General features: G+C 37.9%; 1 protein-coding gene across 1 annotated transcript in view; it reads right to left on the minus strand.

Annotated features, from left to right (window-relative positions):
- CFTR (CF transmembrane conductance regulator) overlaps positions 1-21,237 on the minus strand; it is a 148,954-nt gene that overhangs the window by 75,746 nt on the left and 51,971 nt on the right. Inside the window, exons 8-11 of the mRNA XM_058681327.1 lie at positions 18,709-18,955; positions 16,941-17,033; positions 10,131-10,313; positions 3,583-3,774 (exon numbers count right to left, since the gene is read on the minus strand). Of these exons, the coding sequence (XP_058537310.1) occupies positions 3,583-3,774; positions 10,131-10,313; positions 16,941-17,033; positions 18,709-18,955 (715 nt within the window). The remainder of the gene's footprint in view (positions 1-3,582; positions 3,775-10,130; positions 10,314-16,940; positions 17,034-18,708; positions 18,956-21,237) is intronic.

Below are 21,237 nucleotides of genomic sequence, written 5' to 3' on the forward strand. Positions count from 1 at the left end.
TTAATTAGTCATGTGATATCTCCACAATGGAATTTCCAAAACCAATGTTAACTCACTTCTTTGCTCACTACACTCCCAAGTTTTTCATACTTCTTGCCAATTTCCCTGCTAAGAATTTATTCATTTTAGTAAATTCTTGCCAGTTTCCTCTCCAATTTTCTTTCCTTCCAGCGGCTTAACTATGAAAGCTGCCAAGTGATGGCAAGCTAGAAAGCACATGAAGATTTTACCTTCTTGGTCTTACCTGGGAATTAGGCTCGCTACAATGCATATGGAACGGCTGTCATGACAGACACTTTCTGCATGAGGATTATTTTGCGGTTTCACAACTAGGATCACAACTTCGTGGAAACTTTTTATAAATTCTAAGCTCCTGACCTCTTTCTCACACTATCCATCCATATCTCCCACTATGTACTACTACAGAATCCAATTACTCCTTTGAAACTAGATAATTTCATAAGGAGTCACTATATCGTCTACCTAAACACTCATTAGCTGATAGTCTTCTGCTTAGAATCTATTCCTGTCAGCCATGGAACTGGTGTGGTAAACTATAGTATTGACTAAGTACAGGACAAGAGGAGTTCTGGGAAACCAAAAGGCAGGAGAAAGGGGGAGTCTGTCTCTCCTTCCATATCGAAACACAATTATAACATCAAACAGGATAAGTCAATAATTAGGGCCCAGTGATATTGACTCCTCTGTTGAAGCTAGCAAACTCTACAGGATCAGTTATAATAGCTGAACATATTTAGGAGGACAGTAAATGAGATGGCAAGTTAATGGTTACAGAGATGCATATGGTATTTTTGAAAGTAACTATAACTGTGGTTAGGAATTCATTCTATTTAATCTGGATTCAAAGTAGTATATACAAGTATAAGACCGTATACAAATCTGCTCCTAAGAGAGGATACTTAAAGATGAAGAATCTGGACATGACTTCCCCACTCACAGTTGCACATTACAAACTACTCTATCAACATAAACTATCTTCATGCCCTTCCCTGTGATAAAGTCTTCAAGCTATCCCAGGGAATGAATCCCTTCTAACAGCAAACTGAAAGCAGAAAACTATGTGAAATATGCTGTGTATGCCTTCTTCTATCCACAAATTTACACCTGCTTGCCTAATCTTATGACACTGAACATCATAACATGTGCCAAGTGTTTTTCAGGTCTTAGAGCTGAGCAAAAACAGCAAAGAGGATGAAAATATTTCGTTCTCATCTCCACTTCCAAGTCTAATCCTGCAAATTAGCTTTCACAGTCAAAATGAAAACATACTAAATCATGAATGTTGGTTTTTGATGGTGGGAGCACATATCAAACACTGAGGGCATTTTTGTGATGATGGAACCAAGGATTTAACCCACAGGGATTCTGTAGGTATCTAGGATTAAGTGCCTTTTGCATTAAACACTAAAATCTTCAATTGTCCATAGGTATTCTGTTATATTTCCAAAGGTAAGACCACGTATTGAATAAGAACAAAATCGGAAAATCAGATCTTCAGAGTTGGACTCTCCAGATGGCTAGCACTTTGAGTTACTTAGGACTTTTAGCCAGCATACAATGCCATAAAATTATCTGCTCAAACTCTGAAGGTCTGAGGTGCACAGACCATTTGCTGAGTAAAATTCTTCCAACTGACATGCCTACTTCAAAACATTTCCAAGATAATTATCCAAGAAGAATTTATCATACTCTCAATGTGCTAGGTGGAGTGTACCAACATAATGTTTTTTGGAGATTCTGTTCTCAAAGAATTTACCATGTGGTTGCATAGATAAGAACAGATATGAAACATCCAACATAGAGATGAGCAGCATACATGAATTATCTCATTGCACTCACTACATTCTTCAAGTTTAAAGCACAGGAATTTAGGAAATGCCTGGATGGCTTGCCCATCATGAACAATTACAAGGAAAGCCTCAAGTTGTGGCTGCACAGTGCGCAGGACAGAAAAGAGTAGAGACTCAGGAATTCTTTGAAATAAAAAGGTTTTATTTTACACTTGGTAAAAATTTCAGAGAAAGGAAAAAAATAAAGTATATAGGAACAAGTTAAAATGAAGGTAAATGTTAATACTGATGATTATTAAATTCCACTAGTAGTGCCATTTATTGATTTCTGATAAAAAATTCACTTTCCTGAAATTCTATCTCTCTTGTTTATATTTTCATGGAAGTAAATAATGCATAATTATGACACCCTTTGCCTTTCCATTCCTCTACCTAATTTCTCTCTCTTCTATTCCATTTTTTCAATTATCTAGATTAGTGAAACAGCTTCTTGTTTTGACTGCCAGAGTTGACCATTATGGTCAGAATAGTGATAGGATATTAATTATAATAAAGCTATTTAGTTGAAACTGTCCATGTTTTATTAAAAATCTCAACAAAGTAGATAGTATTACCTAAAGTTGCACATGATACAACTCAAGGTACACAGCAAAGTGTATTAATATTCTTTAGAAACCCAGCTTTTTGCTGTCACGTAAAACTTCTATTCATGCCACATTAATTCTGCTTCTTATTATCACAGTGGAATGGTATTCCTTTAACTTGAAGGGGATCACATCCTCTCCTGATTACAGCTCTCCAAGACCAAATATCTGAGCATGGTAGAGAAGGAGATGGCTCACCACTTCTGTCCTCCCCATTAACTGGCCCCAAGATACACTTTGGTTCCCTTCAACATGTTGTAGTTGCCTATATCAAACAAATGGCTTCATGTCCTGTGTTTTTGTTCATACAGTTTTTGTTATCAAGAATTGTTTTCTACCTTTTATTCATTCAATGTCGCTGCTGTTATAGTCTCCCTGAACAATCTATGCAGGCTGACAGCCTTTGACTGGGCTCAGAGAGGAATGCCAGCCCAACCCTTGCTGCATCATAATGAACTGGTCTCCCTGGCTATGTCTTCCGTCAACCAGTCTGTAAATTCATTGAAGAAATGATAAAGCTTTCATTCTATACTCCTCATACTCATGTCCATCATCATGTAATTTATGTATTGAACAGCACAAGATCTATGAAGGGTCTTCATTTGGAAACTTTCACGTACTTTCCAGATAATTAGCCCGTGAAATGATGTAATAGCATCATCATCATTTTTGCTGTTTCAGAAAATTATCATCACAAGGTTCTATGGCTACATAATCGATGCTAAGGAAAAGATTCAATCATAATTTCCTCTCTGTTTCAATACTGTCAGCTCAATACTGACTCCATTAGCTCATGGTGTTTTTAAAATTCTCATGTTATTTTGAAGATTCTTAAAAAAACTGCACATTGTATAAATGCACACTGAGGATAGCTTTCTCATTAATGAGTAAATAAAATTCCCAACATTTAACAATTTTTAATATATCAAATGAACCCATAATTTTTTTAAAAAAAAATGCACCTATTTTATGTTTCTGCAAGCTTCTGAAAGCAGTAGCCACGTGTTTTATGAATTGACCTACAGCAGTTTACCCATAAAGGAATCTTTCATAAATTCAAACTTAATAGCTTGGATAATTTCTAGGTTTCATATGCGTAATCAGAAACTATTCACATAATTGCTTACCTCTTCTAGTTGGCATGCTTTGATGACACTCTTGTATCTGTACTCATCGTAGGAAACGCCAAAGATGATGTTTTCTTTAATGGTGCCAGGCATGATCCAGGAAAATTGAGAGCAGAACGATATTCTTCCACTGTGCCTGATTTTACCCTCTGATGGTTCTAGTTCTCCCATAATCATCATCAGAAGAGAAGTCTGGAATTAAGAACATTGTTATGATGATGCTTGGTCAGATCACTGCCAGAATTCACCTGCCTCCAATTATTCTAAAGAGCGGTGTCTATCCTGATATTTAAAGAATCTATTAGCTCATCTGATTCAAAATATTTAAGACCTCCTGTTCCAGGTACTCTGCTAAACACAAGTTAAACAAAATGGAGTGATGATGCAGTGTGACAATGATAATACAGTGTGACAAGTGCCATACAGAAGTTTACAGAAAAGGGGTCCCTAGCTCAGAGTATTAGGGTAGTTAGAAGGCCCAGGGAAGATGAGTAACAGCTCTCATTTCTTTTGGATGCTATTCCTGGAGCCTTATTGTATTACTGTATTTAATCTCCACAGTGTCTTCCAAAGAAAATTAAGTATTATTTGGATTGTATAAAGGGAAAATAACGAATCTCTTCAGATTATGCTGTAAAATCACCCAAGATGAGGTAGACCAAAAGCATGTTCAATGAGCACAAACTGCATGTAACTGGGAAGAAGAACCGAATGTAAGTGTTGTGTGACCTGACAACAAGAGGTGTTACGAAAACTAATAAAGAGATGGGGTGTGGATGTGGAATACAGAACTTTGCAAATCACTTTATCAGGAAAAGTTGGAAGCCAATGGATTTCATTTAAAGCTGAGAAATCAAGTAACAGAAGCATAAGTATATTTAAAAATACAAAATTAAACATTAAGAAAGAGAACAGTGTTAGCTAACATCAACTAGAGGAAAAGGAGCTCGCAGGAGGGCTGGGACGAAAAGCAGTGATCTTATCAGTGCATAGAGATTTGATCAGGAGCAGGTGCTGCGGTACATCAGAATAAGCCTCTGTCCCACTTCTGAGCCAACTCCCTGCTAATATGCCAAGGCAGACAATGAAGATAACCAAGCATTTGGGCTCTTGTTGCCTGTGCAAAAGACAGAAAGGATGTTCCAGGCTTTTGGCTTCAGATGGCCTTGGCTAGGGTGACTAATGTGGATGGAAGATTTCTTTCCTTCCTTTAAATAAAGAAATGAATCAATAAGAAGCAATATTCTTAAAGCAAACATTATGGAATCTCTAAAAAGTAATGAGGGAAAACACACAGAAGACATTAATTCAATATTTCAATATTTTGTGAAGAATATTCAAATATCATTGAGCAATAATGTGGACTTATTCTCTACAGTGAATTACATTAAATTTGCTTTCTTTCTGAAAAATGTTAAGCTTTGCCTTAGGAAACTGTTGGATCAATGAGCAAATACAATCTAAAGCTACAGATTTTTCTAGAAAACCGCAGAAATACTACATGTCAGAATCCACACTATATAGCTAAAACATTACCCAGAAGAAAACATGTAACATTAAAGAAAGATTCAAAAATACAAATAAAAATTTTAAAAGGAAAAATAAAATACCTAGAAAGAAAACAAATAAACCTTAAATAATAAACCAATGAAGAGAACAACTGAGCTGAATAACTCTGAAAGCTATTCCTGAGGAAGCCTATTTTTGAAATATTTATCTATCTGCAACTATACATGTTAAAGAAGAGATGGGTAAAATTGAAAAAAGACTGTTTTTGAAAATCTGAATCAAATGGATAAAGAATAAGAAATTCCAAGTAGCTGAACCCATCCTAGGCGAGAGAGAAAAAAAAATTAACTAATTTAGATAGAATAAATACCTGAAATTCTCAAAAGCCTCATTGCTTTTAGAGAGATTCTATCAGACAAATGACCTTCTCAAGGTTGGGATGCCTTTGGGTTCACACCTTGCTCCTCTGGAATCTCACCTGGCACCTTCTTCACAACACCAGAGCCGTATATCCAGACCTGTATATCCAGCTAAGTGACACCTTCCTGAGGATGTCAAATAAGCATTTCAAACTTAACATTCCTAAATCAAACTCCACCCCAAACCCATTTCTCTCATAATCTTTCTCATAAACAACTTTCACCCTTCCAGGTATTCCATTCAATAAGCTCCAATAGGGTCTTGACTTTTCTCATATACCATGTGCACTGGACTCATTAATTCCTTTAGCTATTCCTTTAAAACATGTTTTCAATCTGATTATGTACCACTTCAGTTTCTGCCTGAATCAAGCCATCAGTATCTTGCCTAAACTGGTACAATAGGCTCCCAATTTATCTAGTGGCTTCTGTCCTGGCCTCCTTCCAGTCTACTCTGAGAACAGAAATCAAGTGGCCCTCTAACAATACAAGTAGATCATATTCCCTAGTTAACACCCTCCAGGGACCTCTAATCTCACACAGGAAAAAAGCCTATCTCTCTACAAGGCTCCTGCACTATTTTACCCTCCACGGTTCACTCACACATTTCATCCTCCACCTCAAAGGCTCTTCCCAGATATCTCTATCTCTCACCTCCTGTAAGCGCTCAATGAGGGCTGCAGGGGAAGCTCACATCCCAGATCAGGGTGGTGATTCAAGTCCCAGAACTTCCTAACAACACATCTTGGGGGGCAACTATAATGGCTCAAGTCCATATCAAGTGCATGACATAATTGTCATCCAAGTTAGAGACCCAATGGTGATGCAGACTTCTAGCTTTGGCCTGGCCTAATCCTACCTGTTTAGGGCATTAGGGGTCTAATTCTCTCTCTCTCTCTTTCTCTCTCTCTGTTAGTCTGCATTTCAAGTAGAAGAAAACAAATATTTAAAAATTTAAAGCCCAACTAAACCATATTTTTAAAAAATCATGAAATTTCCATACAGAAGGAAAAAGTCAACATGATATAAATATTTTAAAGCAAATATTCAAAATGAGTTACTTCCTCCTATGTTAAATGATTCTAAAATCTAAAGGAATAGAGGCTAACACTGTGGCACACGAGTGAAAGCCACAGCCTACAGTGCTATTAGCATCTCATATGGCTGCTGGTTCAAGTTCCGGCTGCTCCACTTCTGAGTTAGCTCCATAGTAATGCATCTTGGAAAACAACAAAGGATGGCCAAAGACCCTGGGCTCCTGAACTCGCATGAGAGACCCAAAGGAAGTTACTGGTTCCTGCTTTGGCCTGGTCAAGCCCTGCTCATAGCAGCCATTTGGGGAGAGAACTAACAGATGGAAGATATTTCTCTGTCTCTCTCTCTTTCTATCACCTTTGAAATCATAAATAAATATTTCAGCAAAATTTCATCAACCCAGCAAAAAATACACAGTGTTTTTGAACAGATTTTTCATCAAAACTGAGATTACACAAGTTGCTTTTAAATATATAAAAAAGAGTAGTATTTATAACAGAAATGTGAATTTCAAATATACTCACATACTCTTTTCCCCTATATCAAAAAATTTCAAAAATTAACTAATACCTTCTGTTTGTGATGCCCTGGGAAAGTCAGCACTCCTTTACTTTTTTAAATATTTATTTGCTTGCTTATTTGAAAGTCTAAGTGCTAGAAAGAGAGAGGAACAGACAGAGAGCACCTCCACCCATTTGTTCATTCCCCAAAAGGCTATGACGGCCCAGACTAGATCAAGTCTCCCAGTTGCAAAAAACCAAGTAATTGGACCACTTTTTGCTGCTTTCCCAGGCACAGAAGCAAGGAACAAAACCAGCACTCTTGTATAAACTTACTCAGTATAATCTCTGGGAAGCAATTCTGGCAGTACCTATCACAATTTTAAGAGTACAAATATTGACTCACTTCTAAGAAATTATCTAATTGACACATTTGTAGACATACTAAAAGACATGTATACAAGGTTATCTAGAGTGTTGCTCATTCTGTTGGCAAAATCCTAGAAACAATGCAAATGCTGAGCAGTAGTGACTCACTGCATTATAGAATATTGACCCACACAGTAAGAGACAGCTACTTAAACATAGGTGTATCTGTCCGTCTATCTATCCATCTTTGTTTGGGTTGATGTACCAAAACACCAAAACTAGATGACTTGTAAACAACAGAAATTTACTTTCTGGAGTTCAGAAAGTCTAAAATCCAGAAGCTAAAAACCTGATGTATGACGAGGACCCTCCTGGTTCATGGACATGTAACTGCGGCTTTACTGTGTCTTCACTGGTAGAAGGGTATGTCTCTCCCTTTGGGACTGCTTTTAAAGTGCACTAACTCCACTCACAAAGATTTCACCGACATGTCCCAGTCACCTCCCAAATACCACCGAGCTGCTTTCACTGTGGAGCAGACAACAGGACTTAAAACTACATGACAGCTGACATCCTTAACTTGACAACCATTATAAAATCTTCCATTCCCTGTGCAATAAAGTTTGATTTATTTTTTTAAACAATGTATTTCCAAATATCCTGATTTAAAATAAGTTATTCTTCGGATAGGATGTGAAGGGGAGACTGACAACTGAATAAATTAATGTTTCTACATTTTCCCTCAAAAACCATTCAACTCCACATTACATAGAAGCAAATTTGATAACCTCAAAGAAACTGACAAACTTTTAGACACATAAATTTTACCAATTTTGATTCATGAAGGAATATAGTACTAAACACATCCATATCAAGTAGCAAGATCGAATTAGTAATGAAAACTCCCAACAAAGAAAAGTCCATAACCAGACAGCTTTACTGCTGAGTCCTAGCAAACATTTTAAAAAGAACAAACACCAGTTATTCTTAACTTCTTCCAAAAAATACAAGAGGAGCAAATTCTTCCAAATTTATCCTGTGACATCAACCTTACTCTGACAATAAAACCACACAAGATAACAAAATAAAACAAAAGCTATAGGGCAATATCTTTGATAAACATACCTCCAAAAACTCATAACAAAATGCCAGCATTCAAAATCCAACAACACACCAAAGATGTCATTCACTCTAGTTAATCAGAATTCATCAAAGGAAAGAATATTCTACATATGCAAATCAATAAATATGACACATTGCAACAGAACCATGCAAATCAATAAGCTTGATACACTACATCAACAGAACCAAGGACAAAAATCATATGGTCAACTCAATAGGTGTAGAAAAGACATTCAATAAACTTCAACATGAAGTTTTATGATAAAAACTCTAAACCAATCAGATCTAGAAGGAACATCTGTCAACATAATGAAGGTCATATTTATAACAAGTCATCAGCTAGCATCACACAGATAGAGAAAGCTGAAGTGTTTTTCTCTAGGATCCAGAACAACACAAGGATGCTCACTTTCACCCTTTCATTTAGCATTGTTCAGGGAATCCTAGATAGAGCAGTTAGGAAAGAATGAAAGGGCTCCTAAACTGGAAAGGAAGAAGTCAAATTAACAGTTTGCAGATGACAAAGTCTTATATGTAAATTGCCAAAGAAGTTGTCAGAACATTTAGCACTAACAGATCCAGCAGAACTGCAGACTAAAAAGCATGAAAAAATAAGAAGTGTTGTGATAACACCAATAGGGATTATCTGAAAAAGAAATGAAAACAGCTATTTTATTTTCAAGAATGACAAAAATATATACCTAGGAATAAACTGACCCAAAGAAGTGAAAGATCTCTAAATCCATTGACAAAACAAACTGAAGAGGATAGAAAAAGATGGAAAGGTACCTGAATTTGTGTACTGGAAAAGTCTATATAGCTAAAATACCCATATTAACCAAAGTGATTTACAGATTGAATGCAACTCCAATCAAAACATTGATGATGTTTTTTATAGAACTAGAAAAAAACACTATTAAAATTTGTATGGTGCTGCACAAGACCCAAAGAGCTAAACCAATCCTGAGCAAAAAAATACACAGCAGAAGGTCCTATATCACTTGATTTTAAATTGTAGATTAAGTGTTACAAGGCTGATGATTAAAACAGTACAGTATTTTTTTTAAAAGCAAACAAAAAAATTAAAAACCTAAAAAGTCTCATAGACCAATGAAACAGAATAGAAAACATAGAAATAAAGTCATTTATTCACATTTCAGCTGGAATTTGATAAAAGTGCTGAGATCCTGAAGAGGGAAAAGAACAGTGTTCTCAAAAAAAAAATGAGTACTAAGATAAGTTAGATAAAAGTAAGAAAATCTAGAGTTCTATTGCAGATTAGGGTGACTACAGATCAGGCAATTTAAATAGTGACTATTTCTCTCTATGCAAATGGAAACTAGAAGATATTGAATATTTTTAGCCATAAAGAAATTATTAAATGTTTCAGGAAATAGATATATTTATACCCCTCCAACTGGACATGACACAGTGAAACACCACATTGTACTCCCACAGTATGTATAGATACTGTTTCTGTTAAAAATATTACAGAATTTTTCAAAACACCTTTCCACTTTATATGAAAATCAGAGAAACGTGGAGGAATACATGGAAAATTAAGTTCTTCATACAGAGAAATACAAGTGACTACCTTGCCAGCACCAGTAGATCCAGCCACTGCCAACAACTGCCCTCTTTCTATCTTGAAGCTGATATCTTTCAGGACGGGAGCACCGAGAAGTGAGAAGTTATTGAAGAAGAGGTTGTTGTCACCATTGGAAATTTTTCTATCGCTATTGTTTTGCTTTGCTTTCTCAAATAATTCACCAAATCCCTATAAAAAATTGAAGAGATATATGATCCATTACACATGTTGTATTAGTTTATAGCATGATTATGAGTCACCTGATTTCTAGAACACATAATGCAAAGCATTTGAATCACATAAGCACTTAGCAGAAACACTACTGCACTTCCCCAAATCTTTGTTATTTAATTAAATTAAATGTAAAATAATTAGAGATTGAATACACACACCTCCCATATGCTAGTTTATGAACATTACAATAAGAGGTTGAATTTTAAAAAATAGATGTATTTATGCTTTTAGTTGAAAGGCAGATCTACAAAGAGAGGGAGAGAAAAATATTCTATCTGCTGGTTAATTCCCCAAATGGCTGCAATAGCTGGAGCTGAGCCAACCCTAATTCAGGAGCCAGAAACTTCCCCTGGGTTTCCAATGTGGGTGCACAATGTGGGTCCACCGATTTCCCAGGTCACAAGCAGGGAGCTGGATCACAAGTTGCGCAGGCAGAACATGAAACACTGCCAATATGGGATGCTAACACTAGCAGGTGGCAGATTGGTTTGCTAGGTTAATCTACCAGCTCAAAGGTAAACTTTTATAATTCCATTCTTTCAAACCTCTAGACTTAGGTTAAATGACTAATGTTATGGAACCCAAATCTGACTTCTGCTCAATTAAGTTCATGGTACCTTCCTCCAAGAAACTTAGATAATCGTATTTCTTGATGTATTTACCACTGAATATCAAACAGACTGCCAGTTTGTTTAAATGACTCTATGCAGGAGTAGCTGGGGAGGAAAAAAGATCCATTCTGAAATCCCAAGGGAAGTCTTAGGATAGTGGTCTTCAAACTGAAATTAATCGATTGATTAGGAGGAAGCTGGTTCAGCTAGTTCTAAGGGAATTGCTTTCAGATCATTTAGCGAGACATTCATATCTGCCCAAGGCATTGCTCACTAGCATTTCTTCTTTTTATGTAGATGTGACTGATTTCTCTCCTTCTGTACTTACTTGCACATCGCATCTTATGGACCATAGGAACCTCTTGAAGAGAAGTGTTTGACACAGAAGTTAAACCTCCTGGTGGGATGCCTGCACACCATACCAAAGCACTGGGGTTTGAGTGTGCTGTCAATTCCAGCCTCCTCATGCTCATTCTGGGAGGCAGCAGGAGAGGGTGGAGCTAACAAGGTCTTTGCCAGCACTTGGGACACTTGGATTGAGTTCTGGGCTTCTGGCGTCAGTGTAAACCAACTCAGATACATGCCAGCATGTAGGTGCTCTCTCTATTTCTGCATATCTTTCTCTCTGCCTCACAAATAAATGAAAATTAATTATTAAAAAATCCTGGAACTCAAACAGGGGACAATAAGGAACAATTTTCTCCAGAAATATCTCTCATTCAAGCAAAGCCAGAAATACTGAACAACATGGAATTTTTTGTTTCACCTAGATTTCAAATTTAACATGGTCTATATGTGTTACCTGTCTTAAAATAAAATCTCAGAAATGAATCAGAACATTTTAATCAGCTCCATAAGTAATTAAATTCTAATAATGAATAAATAAGTACCTAATCCTTACCACATGGCGTATTTTGAAATACATGCTGACAGAAAGCCAGTTAGCTAAATGGCTTGACTATGAGGACTGACTTCATAAATACAATTATTTTCTGCAAGTTAAATTCATTTAAACTGCAGCTCAAGCTTTTGACAAAAATTCATTCAATACACAATAAACAATAAAAAGGAAATTACATCATGTGTCACCGCTTAAATCTAGGTTGAAAAACATATGCCAACATAAAAATGTACGAAGGGCACATCATTTTCAAAAACCCCTTTCAGGAATGTATAAGCAATTCAACTTGAAGACTGCTGCTTTAAGTTCTTTTGATACAGGTGGCCAGCATTCTCTCAGTCATCAGATAACTGAGAGCAGAGCTTTTAAGGAGTAGACAAAGAAAAGTGTCTAAAAATGAAACAAAGGCATCTGTTATTCCCTGATTCACTCAGTTCCCTTACATCTCTATTGAGCTCCACTGGCGCGTTACGACCACTTCAAAACCCCCACATGATAGAGTGACATGTGAGTACATGCTGATATTGCAATGTGGTCAGCCTTACAATTGAAAAGCTTGATGCCCTGTTGGAGTGCACTCAAGGCAGCAGCCAACCCAGCCTTGACCAAGGAAATGGAAGACTCCCTGGACTTTGAAGGATGGAAAGGACAGGAATGGTTGCAGGCGTCCCAGGAAGCTGCCTGGGCACATGCACTGATTCAGGCTTGAAAGAACAAGATATGTCCCTGGAATGGGGAGTGGCTGGTTCGAATGTGTATTACTAAAGAATCAAGGCTGACATTTCACTTGGGTACTCTGCTTTAAAGTGGCACAGTTATCCAGCAAGCACTCAGACCAGCGGAGGATATTTATTACTGATATCTTTTACTTCTGATTACAGAAGACAACGTGCATTTCAACAAAGATGCCACTGAGAACTGTGTTTTAGTATTTTGGTTTATATCATACACATATATGTATCATATGTACATATTTATACATAAACATATCTTATAGATGTACTGAATATAATTTCAAATGTTCACATATATAAGATCACAAATACAATTCCTACATTGATAAAAATTATATATAACATTGAGACTTATTTTTTCTAACTTGTAGTAAGACAAATATCTTCACACATGATCTTAACATAATTTTTAAATGTATTTATTTTTATTGGAAAGTCAGAATTACAAAGAGAAGGATACACAGAGGGAAAGATCTATCCACTAGTTCACTCCCCAAATGAGCCCAATGGCTGGAGCTGAACTGATCCAAAACCAGGATCCATGAACTTTTTCTGGGTCTCCCACGCGGGTACAAGGTCCCAAGGCTTTGGCCTGTCCTCCACTGCTTTCCCAGGCCACAAGCAGGGAGCTGGATGGGAAGAGGAGCAGCCAGCATACAGACCAGCGCCCATATGGGATCCTAGGACATGCAAGGCAAGGACTTTAGCCACTAAGCTACCACGCTGGGATCTTAATAAAATTTTTAATTACAAGAGAGTATTACAGAGTCTGGATAACCTATAAACAGTTTTCTATTAGAAGATTTTTATAAAATTCAATCAGTAATTCTGTGATGTATTTTCTTTTAATTTTTAGTTTTTAATTTTTAGTTATACAATCCAATAAAAGGACTTCCAGAGCAAAAGGTACATGAAATTCTCAATATTTTGAAAGGTGGTTCTAAACATTCCACTGGCAGTATGTACACGTGCTAGTTTCCAGGAATTCTTTCTTTTTAAAATATTTATTTACTTGCTTATTTATTTACTTGAAAGAGCTACAGAGAGAGAGACTTCATCCACTGCTTCACTTCAAAAATAGCTACAACAACCAAGCCTCGCCCAACTGAAGCAAGGAGCCTGGGATTCCATGGGTGCAGGGGCAAAAGCACATAGGCCATCTACTGTGCTTTTCCCCAGGCCAGCAGCAGAGAGCTGGGTCAGAAGCAGGGCAGCCGGAACAGGAACTGGAGCCATTATGGGATGCTGGCATTGCGAGTGGTGGCTTATATACCTTTGTTACAATGTTGGCCCATTTATACATGTTCTCAGCAGCACTGTTGCTTTTGGGTTTGATTTTGTTCAGTCTTTTACTATCTTTTTTGTAGCTTCATACATTAATGAAACTCTCTAAGCCCCATCTTCCTAATACTGAAGGTAGAAATTAAAGCTACTCATAGGTCAGGAACAGGGAGGAGTCACAGTTGCCTTAGATGCTATCATAGATGATGGAAAACACACCGGAAGGAGCAGGGTCATGATGCTGGGGAGAAAAGGTGAACTCATTGAGGAGTGCGTGGGAAATTTGGAAACACACAGTAAGGAAACTGATCAGAGATTGGCACTGGACAGTCACCAGAACCTTGACATCAAATGAGTGTGGGTTAAAGTCACCCAGAGACCATGGAAGGTACAGCAAAGGACCCAATGCCCCAACATCTCTCGGGGGGGAGCACAGGGCACACTCAGAATTTGTGATCTGAGGCTGAAATAATCTAGAAGTAACGAATCATTCATGCTAACGTGAGTGGCTAATTCCAGAAGAAAATAAAAACAGTTTCAATAGACTGAACCCAATTTGCAGTGGGGAATGTTTCACAAATGGTAAGGAAGTGAGCACAGGTTTGATAATGAAAGCATGAGAGTGATAAGGTTGGAGGTAGACAAAAGTTAGGCAAGCAATATTTTACCTTGAAAATATTTAAGTGTGAAGAGCCAACTGAACAGAGCTGTTGTAGCTTCCAGAGAGAGAATAATGGCTAGTCCCTGTTCTGAGAAGAAGGAACAAGATAGATTAGTTCAGACAAGGTTAGACGGACATAAACATTGTTCTTTTAGACAGGAAAATAGGAGGATAAGATACCTTCAAGGAAGAAGAGAGAAGTGGGGAGCATTCATACATAACAATGGCCTCTGTTTTCTGCACATTACAGAAGCCAAGGCTGCCCCAACTGGGTGTGTGCAGACCACGGGAGATACTGGAAATTTGAGAAAAGTGATATAAATTTTGAGAGCTTTTAGGGAAATGGAAAAGGACATTAACAACAAATGAAATGACTTGCCCAAGAGTATAGATAGCCTAGTTGAGGTTGAAATCATAAATGTACAAAATTTACAGTTGACAAACAATGTATGATTTTCCCAGATTTCATTTCCTTCTTCTCAGCTGATAAAGTGAACATTATGCAAGGAAAAAAATCAGCAAGAAGAAAAATGTACTGAGAATGCAGCAGGGAGAAGAGCCAAAATAATTTCTCTTGGAATCAAACATAAACCAGGAGAGATCCAAAGCTGAGAATTAGGTAGATTAAACATTTTGAGGAAACTGGGCCCGGCGCAGTAGCAGAGTGGTTAAAGTCCTCGCCTTGCACGCCTGGGATCCCATATGGGTGTTGGTTCTAATTCCAGCAGCTCCGCTTCCCATCCAGCTCCCTACTTGTGGCCTGGGAAAGCAGTAGAGGATGGCTCAAAGTCTTTGGACCCTGCACCTGCGTGGGAGACCTGGAAGAAGTTCCTGGTTCCTGGCTTCGGATTGGCTCAGTTCCAACTGTTGCGGTCACTTGGGGAGTGAATCATCAGACAGAAGATCTTCCTCTCTGTCTCTCCTCCTCTATATATCTGACTTTCCAATAAAAATAAATAAATAAATCTTAAAAAAAATCTTGAGGAAACTAAGAGGCAGTAAAGGGAGGATTCAGCAACTGCGAAAAGCGGAATAGGGAATTCTACACTGACGAAATTTTAGGCTATGATCCAGAGAGAGGGCTTCTGTGGTTGTCAGGAGTTCAAAAGACAACATTGGAAAGAGTGTCCTTGGGGATGCTGGAGTCTCTGACATGACAGCAGAGGTTGACAAGTCCCAACAGCCCAAATCAGTGCCTTTAAGAGCTCTGTGGTGTTGATGGCAAAGACCACAGGACTAAGATATTGCCAGATGGGAGACAGGTTTTGGTAAAGGGGCCCTGGACTGTGACATGTGATTCAAACTCCAGCATCAGCCCTTGTTAATCTGTAGGAGCTGAGCCACAGCCCTTAACTTTGCAAAGCCTCCATTGTCATATCAATAAAACAGGAAAATTAAGACCATTTAGGTCCTAGGAATGATGTGAGGAATAGATGAGATAAAGCATAAATAATGCTTATCCTGGTGCCTGGAAGACAGTTAGAGCTCTAGGAATGCCACCTATTTTAACTCACTAAGAGAATGGAGGAGTTTTGTACCACAAGGAAAAACAATGACCTGAAAGGAGCAGTGAAACTGTCCAACTTTCTATTTTTCCATTCTGTCATACATCTGAAACCTGAGACCACAGAAGGTCACAATTACCAGGCAATCATTAAGAGCAGGGTGCTCTAGGGCCCAGTGCAGTAGTCTACCTGCTAAGGTCCTCACCTTGCTACTGTCTGGATCCCATACGGGCACCGGTTCACGTGCTGGCTGCCCCACTTCCCTCCCAGCTCCCTGCTTGTGGCCTGGAAAGGCAATAGAGGATGGGCCCAAGCCCTGGGACTAGGAAGGAGCTTCTGGCTCCTGGCTTTGCTCAGCTCCACCCATTGCAGCCACTTAGGAAATAAACTAGCAGATGGAATATCTTTCTCTTTGTATCTCCTCCTCTCTGTATATTTGCCTTTCCAATAAAATAAATCTTTCAAGAAAAAAAAAAGCATGGTGCTCTGATGAACACTCGAAATAAACTGTCAGTCCTCATGGCAAACTTGCAAGTTGAACATCAATAAGCTTATTTTCACAATGGATAGCAGGAGGCCACAGGGTGATGTGACTACACATCCTCAGACAGTGAATAGCACAGCCAGGATTCAAATCCACATTCAGAGGCTGTGTCCTTGCTAGTTTTCTGAAACTAATTATACAACTTCCAAAGGAATTGGCATGTTTCTGTACTGTAATCAACACACCTGGGTGTCTACTTCTTAACCTATAAAATAGATGGAGAGAGCCTCCTTTCAGTTCTACTACTAATATCATTCTAACCTTATTTTACTATTGGATAAAATCCAGATTTACAAAGGAGAATAATATTTAAAGCTTTAAAGCAAACAATCAAAAAGTTCTGACCTCTTCCCAGTAGGCTGTTACATTATCCATCACTACTTCTGTAGTTGTTAAATTGTATTCCAGGGTTTTATATTCTTGCTTTTGTAAGAAATCCTATTAACAAGAGACAGCAAAAAACAGATCATCAGAGCAGACTTGTGATAACATATTATTACATCTATTTTACATTCTAATAGTGTTGCAACTTGGATTTTTTAGGAAATAAATTGCAAATAGTTTCTGACTAATTTTACAACAGTATACTAAATTTAATTTGCCAAGCACATGGGCTGTTTCATGTCTATTGCATGCAAGCTTTAGTGATGAATTTATCCACAAATGGGTCTCAGTTCAATATTAAGACAGAAATATAAAACCAACATCTTCATCTTTACAAAGCCCTCCTTCAAGAAATCAATAGCATCACCCCTCTGGGCAAAGTACAAGTATAAAGATATGATACAAGGGATTTCAAGGCACCAACCGCAGTTCTCACAGACAGACCGCTGAGGAATCCCAAGCCTAGGGCTCCTAGGGCAGGCGGGAGCCTGGGGAAGGATGCAGTCTAGCATCCTGAACTCTTTATGGGAGGTCATGAGAAAAGTCGGGGGTTCGCCTTGTTTCAGGTCTTTTTTCACTGCTCTTCTGCCTCCCCTGTAGTTTCTCTGATTTTTCTCAGTTGTTTTCAAGACCAGTGACTGCATCTGCATAGCATTCTCTCTGAGTCTCTCTTCAGGTCTCTCTCCCACCCCCTTCCCTTCTCTCTCTCCCATTCACAGGTACAACAGGCCATTCCCAGAACTCCATGATTCCGAGCCCCATTCACCATGTCATCTAATTTCTGGATCTCAGGCTCACTTAGCGCCAGCTAAGTGAGCCAAGTCCCAGCTTCAAAAGAAGTAAGTGTGTGTATGTGTGTGTGTGTGTGTGTGTGTGTGTGTGTGTGTGTGTGAGAGAGAGAGAGAGAGAGAGAGATCTGCCAAATAACTTACTGTATGAGTTTAATATTTAAATTAGGATCAAAAACCAATAAAAGGACATGTTATCTGTTTATGAACTACACAAGGTCATTCCATTTGCTCTGTAGAAACAGAGTTTCCTCACCCAGAGACTGGAATTTCTCAAGGCTGCCAAGTCTGTCACCATTGCTGAGATTGTTAAGGTAATTAATGTGGCATGAAATACTTCTTTCTCATCCATCATATCCTCCAGGAAATTATTAGGAAAAGTTTAAGGTGAACATTCCTAGTACTTGTTGGGAAGTTTTACAACTTTATAATTAAGAAGTTTTTCTTTTTAAATTTTTTTGCACATTTCCGAAGCTTATTGTCTGATTACTTGATGACATTCTCCAGTATACAGAAAGAATTTTCTTACATTTGCTGGACTCAAGAGAATCTCAAGGCCTACACTTAATTTTACTAGGCTTTCATTAGAGATCGCTTAAGCCACATATATGAGGAGATTGCAAAGGACTGTGACACAATGAAATTAAAGTTAGGCTTGGTTTAGTGCAAAAAAAGTTGGAAATGCTCGAAGTTTTTCATAAGATGTATCTCAATGAAGCCAGAAGGCATGAATTTCCACATTTTTTTGCACCAAAATAAGTTACCTTTTAATTCCATTTTCCACAAACATGGTAAGTACCCTTATAGTCCATTCAAAGAGGAACTCCTTACATGTTAAATAGCCTCAAGCCCAGAGATTCAACTCTAGAGGGTTTTCTGCTGGAAAAATTCGAAAATATTGCAAAAGTGGACTACAATGATGAGTATGTGTGACACATTACCTGTATTTTGTTGATTGCACCAAGAGAGTCATACCAGGTCTGCACAGCCCAGGGGAGCTGCCGAGTAACGGCCATGCGCAGGACGATGCAGAAGGAGATGGTTGTGAATATTTTTCGAAGGATGATGCCTTTGGTAAGTACATAGGGGAGCACAGAGAAACACACCACAAAGAACCCTGAAAAGAAGAAGGCTGAACTGTTGAAATATCTTACGTACGCTGCCTTCCGAGTCAGTTTCAGTTCTGTTCTATTAAAACAAGAGAGAGAGAGAGAGAGAACAAAAACAGCAGTGTTAAGATTTGAGAAGTTACTTTCCTTGTCAAATTTCAGCAGCTGAGAAGGTAAACTCTGACCATGGGCTTTCTTTCCTCCTCTGTTCTGATCCTGCCTCTCCTTATAAGTCACACAGCCTTGTGCAAGTGATTTCGCTTTTTTTTTTCTGAGCCTCAGAATCCTTATGTGAAAAGGACATATAACACACGTACCTGGGATTTACATGTTTTAACTACAAATGTTATTTTTAAATTAAAATTATCAGACATTACATTAATATATAGTTAGTCACCTCACAATTTGTAAGATTTGTGAGACATAAATATTCATTGGATCATGGGTGAATATTTCTGGTTATCAAATACGAAAAATGTGGACAATATTGCAACATTTGTAAAAGACAATTACGTGATTTCCCAATAGATTCCTTCCTTTCTTTTCTTGAGGTTTATAAGTTGTCCTTGGTTTTGCTTTGGCTTTTGTTTTTCTCTCTTAGCAAAGCAGAAATTTTTGCCTTTAAAAAAATTTTAGCAGGCATATAATATTGTGCATATTTATAGAGTACTCCCTGAATTTCCTTTACAAGTATATCTTGAATAATGTCCATTAGGGTAAATATATTTTTTCTTTCAAGTATTTAATATTCTTTGGAATTAAAGCATCCAAAAGTCTATGTTTTTCTACATAGGGGACAATATACAGCACATTAAAATGATCTGTAGGCATTCCAGTATGCAATAGAATCCCAGAACTTCTTACACCTAGGAAGCTATAGCCTGGTACTCAGACGTCAAACCTTCCCTATCTGTCCCTCTTCATATGCCTCATCAGATTCTGATACCCTCCATATTTTAACCTCTATGAGATAACCTATGTTTTAGACTCCACTTATGAATGAGATAATAGGATATGATACTTGTCTTGGTAGGCTTGGCTCACTTCCCTAAAACAAAAACAAAAACAAAATGACATTCAGTTCTGCTCACATTGTTGCAAACACCATGATGTGATATTTTCTGAATGACTAGGATTCCATTTTATAGATGTGTCCATTTCCTTACCCATTCAGTTGATAGATTATTTTCCTTTCTTGTACTGGGAATAATGCTACTGTAAATACAGGACTGTATGACTGCATTTCCCTTGGACGCATCCTCTTGGAGTGATACTGCTGAATCGTATAGTAGCTGCAGTTTTAGGGTTTGCTTTTTGTTTTGTTTTTGAGAGAGCTTCATTTAGTATTCCACAATTATTTTACTAGTATGCTTTCCCACCAACAATATGGAAGAGTTCCCTTCCTCTGTAGGTGACACTTGCTGTCGTCAGCCAATCTTACTGGAGTGAGGTGATATCTCATTGAGGTTGCCTCCCCCTGATGATTAAGTTCATGCTGAACATTTTTTCATGGACCTGTGTATCACAAGTATGTCTTCCTTTGAGAAATTTCTATTTAGAGTTACTGACAAGATTTTTTTAAACTGGATCTTCATGGACCATTAATATTTTGAAAATTCTAGCATGGCTTTGAGGAACACTAAAAACAATGTGTAAGTCACAGGGGAAATGATTCTCAAGCTTCAGCGTGGATAAAAATCACTCCGGAAATTGTTTCAGTGAATTCCCAGGCCCACAGAGTCAATATGAAGCAGGTTCTTTAGAAAAAGAATCTGAGTGACTGTGTTGCAGATGGCTCTTCAAAAACCATGGGATTTGATACTGCATCCTCCTGACCCCCTTGTTTCACAGTAATTATTTGCAATCATATTATATTATGTCTTAATCCTCTAGTTTGAATTGCAAATCTGAACTTTTGAAAATACCTTATAAGAGAATTAAAGGCTACAACAGGCAGAAGATGGGGAATACAGAGCAGGTGAGAACTCCGGACATTGTCACCTCGGTCCAACTCTTGCATGAGTCATAAAAATTGAAGTCACTTGTGATCCTTTCCATCAACTCTCATACAGAAAAAGGACAACTTTGCTATGAATGAGGACTCTGGGGGGAGGGAGCAATAACTTTGCCATGGCAATAGTGTGGATAGCAACTGGCATTTGGACACTAGCTCTGCACACTTATACAATTCTGAGTCATTTTTATTCATACATTGTAAAATGATCTTTTGTCTCTAGTACCTCTAGTGCAGTTGTCATGATTGAACGAGAACAGAGGGTCTAATGCTTAGGTCTTAGCAGTGTATTCTTTCTCAATAGAAAACAGAAACATATGGAATAGGTTCATACTGTTAAATGATGG

Source organism: Ochotona princeps, chromosome 25 (genome assembly GCF_030435755.1).
Source record: "Ochotona princeps isolate mOchPri1 chromosome 25, mOchPri1.hap1, whole genome shotgun sequence".
Lineage (NCBI taxonomy): Eukaryota > Metazoa > Chordata > Mammalia > Lagomorpha > Ochotonidae > Ochotona > Ochotona princeps.